This window comes from Eurosta solidaginis, chromosome 3, assembly GCF_040869045.1.
Source record: "Eurosta solidaginis isolate ZX-2024a chromosome 3, ASM4086904v1, whole genome shotgun sequence".
In the NCBI taxonomy this organism is placed as follows: Eukaryota; Metazoa; Arthropoda; class Insecta; order Diptera; family Tephritidae; genus Eurosta; species Eurosta solidaginis.
This window is the reverse complement of record NC_090321.1, coordinates 172,297,835-172,313,369: the sequence shown is the minus strand read 5'-3', so window position 1 is coordinate 172,313,369 and position 15,535 is coordinate 172,297,835. Positions and strand designations below refer to the sequence as shown.

Below are 15,535 nucleotides of genomic sequence, written 5' to 3'. Positions count from 1 at the left end.
GTCAGTTGTGCGTGTTGTCGAACGTTCAGATGTTGTTGTGCAGATTGTGGACGCACGTAATCCACTGCTCTTTCGCAGCGTCGACTTAGAGCGGTATGTAAAGGAAGTAAATCCGAATAAAATGAATATGATTTCTTCGCCACAAATTTGCATTGCAAAAACTTTAGTAAAATTTGGATTCTGTTATATTATCTCCCTTCTCCAATCTCTAGATCGATTCAAAACCCGCTTCGAAGGAGATTGATAAACAGTTCTTTGATTCAAACAATAGCAAAGCTTATGTGAAAGGACGCACTAACTTTCCACATATTCGTCTGGCCAGCGATGGTAGCTTGGTGAGTGCGTCACATACAGAGAAACCTTGGCGTAGCGTGAAGAAAGAACGTCGTGAGAAATTGCGCAAGATGTTCTCGCATTTGGATAAGCACTGATGCCATAAAACCCATCAAGGATTGTAATTCTAGAAGCACTGCATATATCTTCGTAAGGCAGTTTCTTTTACTTACTTACTTAATTGGCGCTAAAAAAAAAAAATGTAAGGCACGATAACCTCAGAAGAGATCTAAGGCCGAGCTTCTCTTCCAATTTGCGTCGTGCTCCTCTTGATTTTTCCCTACAAATTGGCCGGACGGGACGTACATGTTTTATGCCGACTCCGAACGGCATCTGCAAGGCAGATGAGTTTTCACTGAGAGCTTTTCATGGCAGAAATACAATCGGAGCGCTTGCCAGACACTGCCGAGGGGCGACCCCGCTTAGAAAAATTTTCTTCTAATTTAAAAATCTTATTTCTAAAATTTTGATGTTGCTTTGTCCGGGAGTTGAACCCAGGGCATACGGTGGGATAGGCGGAGCACGCTACCATTACACCACGGTGGCCGCCGTTACTTTTATTTTTGTTAAAAAGGAAACCCTATTGTAAAGCAGTCTGGATTCGGCTGCTGCAGAATCCACTTTTAAGTGAATTACCCTAAACTATGTATTGTGGATATGCTATTAACTGTGTAAATATAAATATTAAATAGTTTTTAAATGATAACTGTACAAAACCTCGGTTCCGCTTAGTTTCTATTTGCACGAGGAGCGACCCCGCCCCAACTTAAAGACTTAGCCCTCTTGAGATTGCATCGCTTTCCAGGAGGATATGTTTAGCCGTATCCGCTTATCGATCACAGAACCCGCAGGTATCACGATTATTTGCCCAATTTATGCATGTGGCTGTTGAGTCTGCATTGTCTTTTAAGAAACCTGTTAAAATTCTAATTTTATTTTTTGAAAGGCGTATGATTGCTCCTCTAGCGATTAAGACTACATCCTCCTGCAGTAACTTAGATTGTTCAGAGTGCGCCAGTGTTCTTATATATCTGTCTACCAGCAATATATGCCATCTTATTTTTATTATTTTTTTTTTAGCGAACTGGCAGCTGCCGCTTGGGCCCAATAGGCCGTACAGTAGCTCCCTCTATCGCTAGAACGTTCGCCCGCTTATTACCATCCACTCACCCCTCTGTGGCCTAAAACCCACGCCCGCAGTACTACATTGTGGGTTCGTAGTTCGTTCAGCTCATATTGTGGCTTCGGGCCCGAAGACACCAGCTCAAATCGCCTCTGATGTTTTCGATTACCACCATAAGATCTTGTGTAGATATGGGTTGCTCTCTAGCCTGGTTGCATTCATAGACAAGATAACAGTTTCCGCATTCCACTTAGATAGATAGATAGATAGATGTTGTGAGGTCAAGCACTGCGACCTATTGGTCTATTGTGCCCTCATTCTCTTAGCAACACCTCATCCAAGCGGAGTTCTCTGAGAAAATCCAGAATGTTTCTCGGCTTCAGAGAGTGTATGTTACTATTTCCTACTTTCGATGATGCTAGCATCCCAAGTCTTCTCGCGACTGCATCGCATTCCTTCAGGATGTGTTCTGCAGTCTCATCTTCGCGATCACAGAACCGACAGAGGCTACTAGACGACATCTTAGGGGGTCGGAATATACCCGTGGTAGGTATGCCTGTCGTAAGAGGCGACTAAAATACCTGATTCGAGGGCTGTGTAGCGCAACCCTTCAGGTTGCCAGCGCAATATATAGCTTCTCCAAACCCAATTGTCAACCTCACCTATCCGCGGCGAATCCTGTTTCACTAACATACGAGGCTCTGGCGACACCAAGCTCTTCATAGAACTTGGGGGTGGGGAGGGAGGGATGGCCTGAAGGTTTAATGTGGCCACGTAAATCGTTCCCGAGATGGTCGGGCTAGCACCTTAATGGTGCTGTGTTACCGGAGCGTACCTGATCTGTATCCGGCAAAGGACCATCACATCAATAACACTCCCCAAAGCCTTCGGGGAGCAACCTTATCGCTACAACAACAAAAAACAACAACAACTAGACGATATACCCAATTTATTCATATGGCTCTTTAGCCTGCAGTGGCCTGTGAGTATACCTGTTAAAATCCTAAGGCTACTTTTTGGGAGTTGTACACTCCTATTAGTGCCTTTGCCTGCCGAAGTCCTGGACTTTCGCGCCAGTGTTGTTCTCTTAGGCACACCTCTTTTTGTCTAAACTCTTCCCTTATTGTATGTGACTCTATTGGCATGATAGGCTCGGGTCCTATTGGCTTTCCGGCCGCTGCCAACCTGGCAAGGTCGTCCGCTCGCTCGTTACAATCTACTCCTCTGTGTCCAGGTACCCATGCTGCACACCGGCTTATGGCGACAACTGGTAGGGATATTTTGGTTCGGGGGCGAAAGATCCCCGCTCCTATGCCGTCCGGTGTCTTCGAGCCATCGGTGTACTATATTATAGTGTGTGCCTGGTGAAGCGCTTCAATCCTGGAGGTGTCCCACGCACATTTGTTCCCAGCTCTATTTTGAAGCGCTTCTCAAACTTAATTATCTTCCTCGTGTCATCTGTGAGAAGTTGGATGAGTAGAATCTGCTCCCTCAGCTTCTCCATGTTGTCGTTTTGTCGAAAGCCCCTCTATGTCCAAAAATGCGCATAGCGTTACCTCCCCGCACTAAACTGAAAGCAGCTCTCGACAAATGTACGTTTTCTATTCCATTTGTTGCTTACTTGTAAGCAATTATATTCGCTTTATATTTACTAAATATCTGACCATGTTTTCATTTGTTGGTTTTGGGAATTTATTGGGCTACTTTTTTCTTAATAAAAATATATTTGCATTTATTTAAAACTAATAAGTTTAGACAGGAGCTTTCTCAACCAATTTGAACCAATGACCGCATTCGCAGCGTTTTAATGTACCTTTTTGCAGCCACATCCATTGCACATAAGTTTGATCTTCTTCGCCTGGAAATAATATAAAATAATTGTTTAGTATGTTAAAAAAATAGTTTTTGTTCGCTTGTGCTATTTATTCTTCACTCACAGATGCAACCAACAATACGTGCATCAAATGCGAATGGTATCAGATTGGGGTTTTCTTTGGTGCCTGCGCCACGTTTGAACACTTTTATGTCGAAGGGATTATCGTTGCCAGCAGCTTTGGCTAAAACTTCACGCCTTTCAATACCGGTTGCGTGTTCCAGAGGATCGTTCATCACTGAAATTGGAATTCAAAATATTTAAATTAGTTATTTATAAGGGTTTAAAGAACATATTATTGATCATTAATAACTGCCTGCTTCACAAAAACTGACTACAATTGGGATATCAAGTCTTACCCAACCTCCTTCTCCCAACTTACTGGAGATCTCCCCTTCCTCATCATAAATTACGAATGCTGATGGAAACACTTTCTTGATCAGATCGTTTTCATCCATTCTCTTAACATCACGTAGGCCGAAGGTTTGGCCTTCGGTGAACTATGTTCGAATCAGCCTAAAGCACATCATTAAACCCTTTTCGATAACCTTTCTATAGAATACTTGGAAGCCGTTTGATTTTTGTTCTTCGTAGAATTTTACTTTTAACTTGCGTCCTTGGCACAAAGTAGCACTTAAACAATGCAATAGATTTTTGGGATGAGACTGGATTTATATACGACAATGTGAAAAAAAAATACTGAAAAACGTATTTTCATTAACTTTAAAAAAGGAAAGTGGGACAAATACAAATCCTTTACAGACAACCGCTTTGCTTCCCTCCCAATCCCGACTGATGCTCGCCAAGGGGAGCGTGCTTTCCGCAAGGTCATTGAATCCGCCCCGGCTCACTTCATTCCCGCCGGTAGAGTTCCCGAAATTCGCCCCACTTTCCGGCGGAGGCCGCAAATTTAGCGAGAGAACGTGACCTTATAAGACAGCTCGATCCCGGCAACCCCCAAATAAATATAAACCAACGCATCAGATTGCTTGTGGATGAACACAAGCGGGCGAAATGGGAGGAGCACCTAAGCGGTTGTAACCTCTCTGCCGGTGTAGGTAAACTTTGATCCACTGTAAAGTCCCTATCGAATCCGTCTAGGCACAATGACAAAGTTTCCATCGACCTTGGCGATAAAGTACTGTCGGATGCCAAAAAATGCGCGAGCGCTTTCTGCCGACAATATATAATGCATTCTACGGTCGACAAAGATAGACGGAGGGCCAACAGACACGCACATAAACATAAATTCAGCGCGTCACCAATGACCATCACCGCCAAAGAGGTTGAGGATGCCAAGATGCCAACATCCAAAGCAGTGGGCCCAGACGGCATAACCATGCCGATGCCTAAAAGCCTAGGGAAAGGGGATTTCAAATATTTAGCACATGTCTTCAAACTGTCTCTTTCCACATTTGTCATACCCGAAAAATGGAAAATGGGTGGTCCCGCTACTAAAGCCTGGGAAACCAGCTAAAATAGGAGTCATATCGCCCTATATCTCTCCTATCGCCAGTAGCCAAGACGCCTGAAGCCATTTTGCTCCCCTACTTCCAAGCAAATTTGCAGCTAGCCTGTCATCAGTATGGCTTCAGAAAACTTCATAGCACGACCACCACCGCGCTAAATGCAAATTATCTGGGTGGTCGGCAGGCATCGGTGCAAATTAGATGTGAAACATCGAAACCAAGAAGAATTAAACAGGGGGAGCCAGAGATCAGGATCTACAAATCCAGAGCCGTAATAAAATCCTTAAATCCCTTGCTGGTAGTACTTGGGGAAAAGACAAAGAAACGCTCATTACCACATACATAGCAATTGGCCAGCCGATTGCATGCTACGCGTCCCCTATATGGTCGCCAAGCTTAAAAATTACCCACTGGAAGAAGCTACAGGCCTGCCAAAATACTGCTCTCGGAATCGCCACGGGATGTCTTCTTATGTCCCCAGAACACCATCTACATAATGAGGCGAGAATACTCCCCATCAGGGAGAGAAATGAGATGCTAACCAAACAGTTCCTGTTGAATAACCAGAAACCTGGGTATCCCATCATACATCTGATTGCTGACCCACACCGCCTAGGGGCTTAAGGAGTCATCTCCGTAAGCATTATGAGGAAATACGGCGCCTGAGAACTCAGCCGTATGAAGCAAAAAAACATAAGCAGGTCCTCAGTGAACTCCACAAAATACCTAAAGAGGTGTCAAACGACGCGTCTTGACATCAGTATTATTAATTCGAAAGCGGAAAATAAAAATTTCAAAAGATATTAATGAAAAACCGAAAAATTACCAGCGGGTCCCTCCGAAGCCGGGGTGGGATCCATCGTATTTTTGCGCAGACCCCTCTGCGTTGGCGGCCTTCGGCCGCGCTTATAAAAACTTACCCTGGGTGGGTCCAACACCGGTTTGGAGACCATAACTATATCCGCGCAAAACACTTACATATGTTCACAATTTTTTTTTTGTGGGTACGCAACATTACAACAATCACATGAAAATCGCCCATTTCAACTGCAAATATCTCAGAACTGAGACACACTTTTTATTTTCCGCCTTCGGATTATTATTTTCGAGTTTAATACGCGTCTTTTGACACCTCTCTCGATATTTTTGGTAGCATGTTAGCAGTCGACCCCTCAACTAGACTTTTACCCCGCTGCAAGGATCTGCCGGGAGGATGACAATTTGTGGGAGGGACGCAACAAATTAAATGGGATTACACTGAAATGAAGCCGGACAGAATCGGCTGCCTTGGGAAGCGTTTATAAATTAATATAGGTATTGTTTTCCAATTACTATTCACACATATTTACCTGGGGAATTGATTTTAACATGGGTGCACTCCATTGCCCCAACTACACGCGGAAAATTTGCCTTTTCTTTAAAAGCAGCCTCTGTTTCCAAGCGCTCCTGTCCCGTTTGACGAAATTTCACAAAATCTGGTCGCAAGGATGCTAGATGGTAGGAAACTAGCGTAATCGCACGTGAGGCACTTGCTTTTGAAACTCCGGAAAGGTCTGCCACAATTTGCTGAAAAGATCCTGAAGCATGGAACCGGAGTGCGATGAAAAACATTTGATGTGGCTGCATTGCGTTGTTGCTGTAAACAAAGAAGTAATTTAGGGCAACATTTATAAGGGTTTTTATTCAGCTTGGGCCATTTCTTAGACCCTTGGGCCCTTTCTCTGCCCTTATGGAACTACGTATATTTCATTGAATTATAACTTAAAGATATTAAAATTAGTTCCTTAAGCCGCGCATCTTAGATTTGAACTTCATGGAATTTTTCCCGGCGCACAGCCCCGGCAGATGTTTTGAAAACACTCCAAGTGTGTTTCTGCCATGAAAAGGTTCTCAGTGAACATTTATTTGCCCTGCAGCTGCCATTCGGAGTAGGTAGGTTCCGTCTCGTCAGTTTGTAAGAAAAAATGAAAAGGAGCCCGACGAAAATCAGAAGCGGAGATCGGCCTAATCTTCCCTTAGGTAAATTTCGCCAAGCAGATTTTTTTCTTACATTTAAAAGTCTCGACGAATTTTTTGAGTTTTATTTCTATGCACCGAAACGTAGAGACTCAAAAATCTTTTCTCGAACACTTCCAGAGCCGTCTCATTTGATGTTGTCATGGCTCATGCTTCTATTTCCTCAACTGCCTACCTAGTCAAAAGTAGCATTTGTTAGCAAGAGTACTCCCTCGCTGGATTTCTAGACTGAAGTTGTTGTTTGTCTTAATGTTGGTTCCCAAATAAACGAAATATTTTACTTTTTCGAAGTTATGGCTGTAAACATTGCCGTGGTAGCCAAGATGCAAACGCGCTGAATCTTTACTTTATGACAGCAGTTAAGAGTAAGCAGAACTTACGGCGCGGATGTTTGTTCAGGTCGATAATATCAATGTTTTCACCATACGCCAGTAATTGCACACTTTTATAGAATATTTTTCCAGAGCATTTAGCTTCTGCAGCTTGTATAATTCTATCCAGCGTAAAAAAAGTCGTACGATAAGAGGTCACGCTGCCTGAAACTTCGTTTCGTTTCAAACAGTCGGAAAAGGTCCTTACCAATTCCGACTGAGTTGGTGGTTTTGCTCAACGTCATTATGCACAGCCATTTAAGTTTTGCGGGGAAACAAATTCCTTTTCGTGCTGTCGAAGGCGGCTTTAAAATTTACGACCTTTTCAATCAATCCTTTTTTCGCAGGTTTTTTCCAAGATTTGCCGCAGAGGGAAAATCTAGTTGATAGTAGATTTACTATGTCTAAAGCTGCACTGATGAGGTCAAATCATCCGATTCACGGTGGGCCTCAATCTTTCGCACTATACAGGCAGGACCTTATATGCGGTACTAAGAAGGCTGATTCCGTGATAGTTGGCACAGTTTGCAGGATACCCTTTTTTGTGGACTGGGCAAAGAATACTTAAATTTCAAACGCCAGGCATATACTCGTCCAAATATATTTTGAGAAGAAGCTGATGCATGAATTTGAATAGCTTAGAAGGAAATCCACCAACGCCTGCAGCCTTGTTGATTTTTAATCTAATTATTACTATTCTGACTTCGTCATATTCGGATGGACCATTCCTTAATGTCTCCAGTTAGTAGGGCAGAGAAGTGTTCCCTTCTTATTCCAAGTGCAGGAGTTTGCCCCGGACTTAAAACTTTGCGAATTTTTTTGTAAAATTTTCAGGCTTTATTCCTGGTGGCTAGCAGTTCAAGCTGCTAGAGCTCACGTCTTTCTGCCTCTACCCTTTCCCTCGGCGACGCTACGAAGTACTTGAAATATATGATCCCACTGCTTCTGCATTCCGTCCTGTTGCCGTTTACTCTCAGAGAACAGGGGTGGGTGTCGAGTTTTTCGACATTTACTATTCCTTGTGTTTTTTATTTCTTGCTTTTAACTGCGCAGAAGCGGGCTCGTATTATGGCTGCACCGGAAAAAACAACGCTGGAGGCATGCCCTCCGTCTGTCACAACGTGGTCGATATGATTGCGTGTATTTCGATCGGGGGCTAGCCATGTAGCTTGACTAATAATTTTATGCATGTAACTCGTGCTTGATATGTCGATGTTTTGAGCACTGGTGAATTCGATCAACCTCCTGTATTTTGAAGGTTGAAATTTGCGACTGTGGGCCAAAAATATATTCTTTGCATGTCCGCCAAGCACGATTGTAGCAGGGCTGGAAAGTACCAGTGGCATATTAGTTTATTTACCTAAAATTTAGGCGTACTCGCACCCAGCCAGCCTCAACAATTACATTTTTTTCCCCAATTTTGGTACTTTGCGCTATAATGAGAATGTGTTTCAATGGCGTAGATAGCCTTGGACATGGGGAGGGATAGAGAATGTGCAATGGCGTAATTAGAATGTCAGTGCTATAGTACATAGTAAATCAGTCTTCACCATTTTAGTTTATATATTGGTCAACAATTTGTTTATTATTATAAAAAGTAAAACTTTCATTTCTACGTGTAATTAACACGACATTCCTGTCGGTCTATTACAACAGAAAATCGAGCCGGCAGGGTTTTTTAGATTACTCATCAATGACCTCATCAGCTGTGATGCCGATGTCACTATGCATTGCTAGAGCTGCTAATGCATTCAAGCGATCCTTATATAACAAAAGAGATTGATGGTAATAAAATGGTTTTGGGGACTTTAAAGGTTAGAAGCATGAAATAGTATACTACCTCTCCAATTTTGATTCTCTGAATAGTCTTCATCCGTTTCAAACAGGAAAATGTTCTCTCTGGAGTCGATACAGGTAAGTTTGCTAAAATCTTCAGTAACACGTTGATGAACATTGATCAGAACCTTGATAATTTTTTGAGACTAAACCTGAATATCCATATACATACATATATACATTTCCGACTCCGATCGGGGGGATCTATCCCCTAATCCCTCTCTCCCCCCCCCCCCCCCCCCCCCCCCCTATCTACGCTACTGATGTGTTTACTTGTCATAAATATATTGTCAATTTTGTGATGGTTAGAACTTTAAGCAACTATTTTAAAAAAGTGTACGTGGTCGTTAACGAATTTTTCTCAGATCTAAAATCAGTATTAAGAACCATAATTTGTGCAAAGTTGAAAATCTTCTGATTTACATATGTCTTGCAGAACTTTATATTGCCTTCCCCTAGATGTGGGCGGTTCCACGGCCGTTTTCCAAAACTTTTATTTGCTTGTTTTGTATTTTGTAAACTTTGAAAATATTTGTTTAAGTGGGCGCGGTCGCATACCGATTTTGTTAATATACCAAGGTGTATATATAATGGCAAATACAACCTATATACGACACCCTGAATGGCAATTAAATTAACGGCTTGCAAAACATTCAAATTTTCTTCTTCTAAATGTAGGCGTTAGCACTAAATTTAACTTATCTGGTTCTAAAATTTGTGTATAGAAATTTACTGAGTTCGGCAGATAGATGCAGGTCGAAGTACGATTGGGAAGTGAACTACTAATGAGAGGTTAGTTGTGGACATTATATTATTAAAAGCGCTTTGTTTTTTTCTGTATAAAATGCTTGAGATTTCAATTATAAATTTCAATTAGTTCCACAGGGTCTGGCAAAGTTTACTTAGTAATAGCCATATTTTTACTTAATCCAATCAATTGGCATCGGTTATTGGTGCCTTAACTTAAAAAATGTGATAATTTCATAAAAAAGAGGAAAATGCAAAGAATGAATAACAATTGCATAACTAAAAATAATAAGTCACTTAGTCAAAACGTATCCAAAACAAAAAATAAAATAACCAAAAGTTAATAAACTCACCAACTGTAATATTTATAGGTTATGGATATGGCGATATTGGCTTGGCCAATCACATTGATTTTCATAAGGTTGGTTGGATCAGCTGTTTTATATGGATATGGACATGGAAAAGATTGCCACTAGCTTAAGTTGTACAAGTAGTCGTTACATTGATAATGTTTGCCGTACATAAGAAGGTGAATAAGGTTAGTGGGGTCTCGCGACTTAGTCAACCTCCTCCGATCTTAGCTAACTATGCTTATGAGCTTACACAGAATGAGTATACCACTTTTCTCTCTGTTGTTGATTGGTGTGTTGTTGCTGCTAGCATCTCTTCATTGCTGCTTGTCGTATTTGTTGTTGTAAAGCTTTGTCTGAAATTGCTTCCTTTTGCTGACGGCCGTAAATTCTACTCCAGCACATTATGCCACACTCTTCTCTTTCCGCATCTACTACATGAGATGTTGTCTTATCATGTTGTTGAAATTTTGGTCTTCTCTTTGTTGCTGCTGCCATCATCATCAACATCATAATTTCCGTTGGTCTCAAAAGTTTAATGATTTTTCACAGTAAATTCCATTCAAGTTAATGTTGTTGTTGTTGTTGCCTGGTGTCGTCTGTGATATATCGCAATGATATTTCTTTTTATATCATATAACAGAATGGAGCATATACAACATTTTATTTTTGCTTAAGGGCTCTGATGAATTTTCACGCTTTTGCCTCTTACGCCCTGCCCTCCGCGGCCATCATCATCCAAAATTGTTTTCATGCTAGAAAATTTGCAATTTTCTTCTTTCCAGATACAACTTTATCATCTTCATTATATTCTTGCTTTTTTATTTTTGATACATATAACGTGTCTCTAAAGTTTTTTTTTTTTGTGGATATTTGGTCTATTTGATGCGGATTGTTGCGGTGAAATGTCTGAATTTGTGATATTTCACTAGGCGATGTGCAGTTAATAAAGAAGTCGATAATTTATTGCACTTCGAATGAGGTTGGGAAAATGTGCTTAGCCATACACTAATTTTACCCGAACGGACATTGCTGCTGACCGACACTTTGCAGTTGACCGTGGAGTAAGTTGTCAAATTGGTTTTTAGTCACAAAAGTGCTTGCACATAAAATATCGTCTAAATGAAATGAAATGTATTGAACAGCAAATTACGGTGTCAGTAAGTGTAATTGCAATGGATTACCTACGTGATGCGAACTTATTGCAGAAATAAATGATCCTAATTTGCAATTTCATGGATATATATTTTAGAACAATCATTCAGCCTTATCATAGTGTCAGCTTGGAAATATAGAAAAGTTTTGTAGGGTATTTGTAATAACTTTAAATAATATCAACTTTTGTTATTTTAAATATTTTATGTATTTGTTCTAATTTTCAATCTTGAATTTCTTGCTTTCAAAAATTTTCATTCTTGATATTGTTCTGCTAGAAATTAAATTCATTTTTCAATAAAATATAATATTTAAAAAATATCTAAAATATTTATCCTACATCTGGCGATCCTGCCAGGAGCATTAATTTTCTGTGATTGCAACATCAATAGAGATTTTGATGCAACATCTACAATAGTTACAACAACTACTTAGCGAGCTTAATTTGTACTGGACAACAGAAATAAAGAGAAATAATAGAAACAAATAAGGACATATTTATGTGATAAATAATTAAATAGTATAGAGAACTTAGAACTACATTTAAAGGGTTTACTACATATAACAACATAATAACGAATGTAAAATAACAACAATTTGAACAAATGTGAAACTAAAGGAGCAGCAGATATCGTGAGGAATTTATCAGTCAGTTCAAAATCAGTAAAAAATATAAGAATTACAACAACAACAATCAACAATAAAACAACAATAAATACAGCAGAGTCAGTTCAAAATCAGTAAAAAATATATACAACAACAATAATCAACAATACAACAATAATAAATACATCAAGAAAATATATTTTTAAAGAAGATCCTTATAAATAACAATTATATGATTTGGGTGAGCTGTATCGAATATTTTTACGATTTATATTTGTAAATTACTTATATAAATAATATATATATACTTTGTAATTTATCTATAATACTTCATTCATTTTTAGATTTTAAATTGTAAACTTCTTTTTCAGAGATCTTTAATTTTTGTTTATTAAAAATGTATCGTACGCCACCACGTGACACACACACTTCTACACCAACACATCGTACAAATGACTCGCTTATTGATTTACAAGGTGATGTTTTTCAGAACGATCTTGTAAATCCATACGCCAATCAAAATATTGAAATATTTGCTACTTCAGTGAAACTTCCCCAATTTTGGACAAATTGTCCTGAAGCATGGTTCATTCATGCAGAAATGCAATTCAATAGGAAAAATATTACGCAGGAGACGACAAAATATGAATATGTCATCACTGCCCTTCCTCAGGATGTCATTATGACAATTTTGGATTTTATTCAAAATCCTCCTGATGATAATAAATTCTCAGCCTTAAAACAGATTTTAATAGAAAGGCATTCTTTAAGTGAAAATGCCAAATTGGATAAGATTTTGACTGATTCAGAGATTGGAGATCGCAAACCCTCAGAGTTTTATCGGTCTCTGGTCTTACTTTCTGGCTCCAATTTCAGCTCTGAAGTCATTAAAAAGATTTGGATGAGAAAACTTCCTAAAAATTTAAACGTTATTTTAACGAGTTCGAACTCTAATGATATAAATGAACTTTTAAAATTGGCTGATAATGTTTGGGAAGTTGTTAGCAAAAACGAAATAGCTTTAGTCAATAATTTGCAAAATTCTAAAAGCGAGAATGCAATAATTTCCAATTTGGTTCAAACCACTAATCTAATACGTAAAAACTTTGAAAAATTATCTTTAGAATTATCAGAAATGAAAAAAGAAATTAATCAAAATTATTCTAGATCCCGTTCGATAAGTAGGAATCGTTTTAGAAGTCAGTCTAGATATAGGTCCAATTCGCGTGAGAATCCGAACTGGCTCTGCAGATATCATTATAAATTTGGTAACAAAGCTATTAAATGTGAACAACCATGCGCCTTTTCTAAAAATAATTCAACAAACTAAAGTTTTCCGTTGTTGCAGCGACGAACGACGGAAATTTTGAGGTATCAACTCGTCGCTTATTTATATTTGATAGGGAAAACAAGTTAAATTTTCTTATTGATAGTGGGGCAGAGATTTCGATACTTCCATTGCCTAAATTCTTGTGTAAAAATAAATCTAACGATATTATTTTGACAGCAGCTAATGGTACTACGATTTCGACTTATGGTAAAAAAATTTTAAATATAAATTTAGGATTGAGGCGCGAATTTCCATTTACTTTTTTAATAGCTGATATAGGTAAACCAATAATCGGAGCTGATTTTTTAAGCAAATATGGCCTACTTATCGATATTAAAAATAAATGTTTAGTTGACCCGTTGACAAGTCTTTCAGTCAATATTATTTCATGTTTTTGCAATGTCCCTCTTCCCAAAATTTTCTCAGTAGACAATCAATATACGAAATTATTAAAAACTTGTCCATCTTTAATTACGGAACCTGATTACTCGAAGCCAGTTAAACATGCTACGGTTCACAGACTAGTTACAGAAGGTAACCTACCATTTTCTAAGCCCAGGCGTTTAGATCCTATTAAATTTAAAGTGGCCAAGGCCGAATTCGATTTTTTATTAAAAACTGGAATTTGTAGATCTTCAAATTCATCCGTGGCATCTCCTCTTCATTTAGTACCCAAAAAAGATGCTAATGACTGGCGTCCTTGTGGCGATTTCAGAAGACTAAACGTAGTAACAGTTCCTGATCGTTATCCCTTGCCCCATATCCATGACTTCAATATGAATCTTCGAAACAAAACTATATTTTCAAAAATTGATTTAGTTAAGGCGTACCATCAGATACCAATGGCTAAAGAAGACGTATATAAAACGGCAATAACGACACCCTTTGGTATGTTTGAATTTTTACGTATGCCGTTTGGGTTAAGGAACTCAGCTCAAACATTTCAAAGGTTTATTAATGAGGTTATAAGTGGACTGGATTTTGTGTTTGCCTATATAGATGATTTGCTTATAGCGAGTGAAAACGAACAGGAACATTTAAAAGATTTGAGTATTCTTTTTGAGAAGTTGTCGGAATACGGTCTAAATATTAAACCGAGCAAATGTATTTTTGGTGTTGGCAGTATTGATTTTTTAGGGCACAATATTTCTAGTTCTGGAATTAGTCCTTCCGATGAGAAAACAGCAGCCATACGTAATTTTGAGCGTCCGAAAAATATTAAACAAGCACAAAAATTTATAGGAATGGCATACTATTACCATAGGTATATTCAAAATCTTGCTGAATACTCGAATATAATATATGATTTAATTAATAGAACAAACAAAAAACGTGATAAAAAATTAATATGGGATGACACATCAACAAAAAGTTTTGAATGTATTAAAGAAAAATTTGCAAATAAAGTATTATTAAATCATTTTAATAAAGATGCAAAGCTTTCTTTAAATGTAGATGCATCAAATACAGCTATTGGTGGTGTAATAGAACAACATTTTAATGGCAAATCTGAGCCAATAGGATTCTATTCCAAAAAGCTTTCTCCATCAGAGATAAAGTATAGTGAATTTGATCGAGAGTTGTTAGCAATATATTTAAAAATAAAACACTTTCGATATCTTTTAGAAGGAAGACAGTTTACAGTTTTTACTGATCATAAACCTTTGGTTTTCGCCTTAAATTCAAAAACTGAACGTAGTCCTAGACAAACGCGGCATCTAGAATTCTTTGCGCAATTCACTAGCGATATACAATATGTTAAAGGAAAAGATAATGTGGTAGCTGACATATTGTCACGAGTTTTTGAGGTAGATGCTTTTCAAAATTTCGATCTAAATTTTAAAATCTTACAAAAGGAGCAACAACAAGACACTGAACTTAATGAATTAATATCTGGCCAAACTTTTCAAAATCTTAAATTAATCAAAATTCCTTTGCTAAATTTTACCATCTGGTGCGAAGTTTCAGGAGAATGTCCTAGACCATTTGTTCCAAACAGCTTGCGTAAAACAATTTTTGATATTTTACATGGAATTGCTCATCCTGGTACGAAGGCTACCCGAAAACTAATAGTTAAAAGGTATTTTTGGCCAAGTATGAATAAACAAATAAATTTATGGTCCAAGGAATGTCTAAATTGTCAGAAATCAAAAGTTATTCGTCATACGAAATCACCTATTAGCAAAATTCCAGTACCAAAAGGTAGATTCGAGCATATTCATTTGGATATTGTAGGACCTTTACCCATTTCCAGAGGACATCGTTATATTTTTACTATAGTTGACAGGTTTTCTCGTTGGCCTGAGGCATATGCACTAAGAGACAT

The 15,535-nt window shown here is 38.5% G+C and overlaps 1 protein-coding gene across 1 annotated transcript; it reads right to left on the bottom strand.

Annotated features, from left to right (window-relative positions):
- Window positions 1-3,178: 3,178 nt before the first annotated feature.
- Window positions 3,179-6,207, bottom strand: LOC137246788 (cytochrome c oxidase subunit 5B, mitochondrial-like). Its single transcript, XM_067777798.1, has 3 exons — window positions 6,148-6,207; window positions 3,394-3,567; window positions 3,179-3,314 (listed from the first exon to the last, which is right to left on the bottom strand). The coding sequence occupies exons 1-3, from the start codon at window positions 6,179-6,181 to the stop codon at window positions 3,208-3,210; spliced, it is 315 nt and encodes a 104-aa protein (XP_067633899.1). The 5' UTR covers window positions 6,182-6,207; the 3' UTR covers window positions 3,179-3,207.
- Between the last annotated feature and the right edge of the window lie 9,328 nt (window positions 6,208-15,535).

Coding starts and splice junctions, on each gene's coding strand:
- LOC137246788 (XM_067777798.1), bottom strand. CDS start 6,181: ATGGAGTGCACCCATGTTAAAATCAATTCCCCAG. Junction 3,568..6,147: donor TGTTAAAATCAATTCCCCAG/GTAAATATGTGT, acceptor TTCCAATTTCAG/TGATGAACGATCCTCTGGAA. Junction 3,315..3,393: donor ACGTATTGTTGGTTGCATCT/GTGAGTGAAGAA, acceptor TATTATTTCCAG/GCGAAGAAGATCAAACTTAT.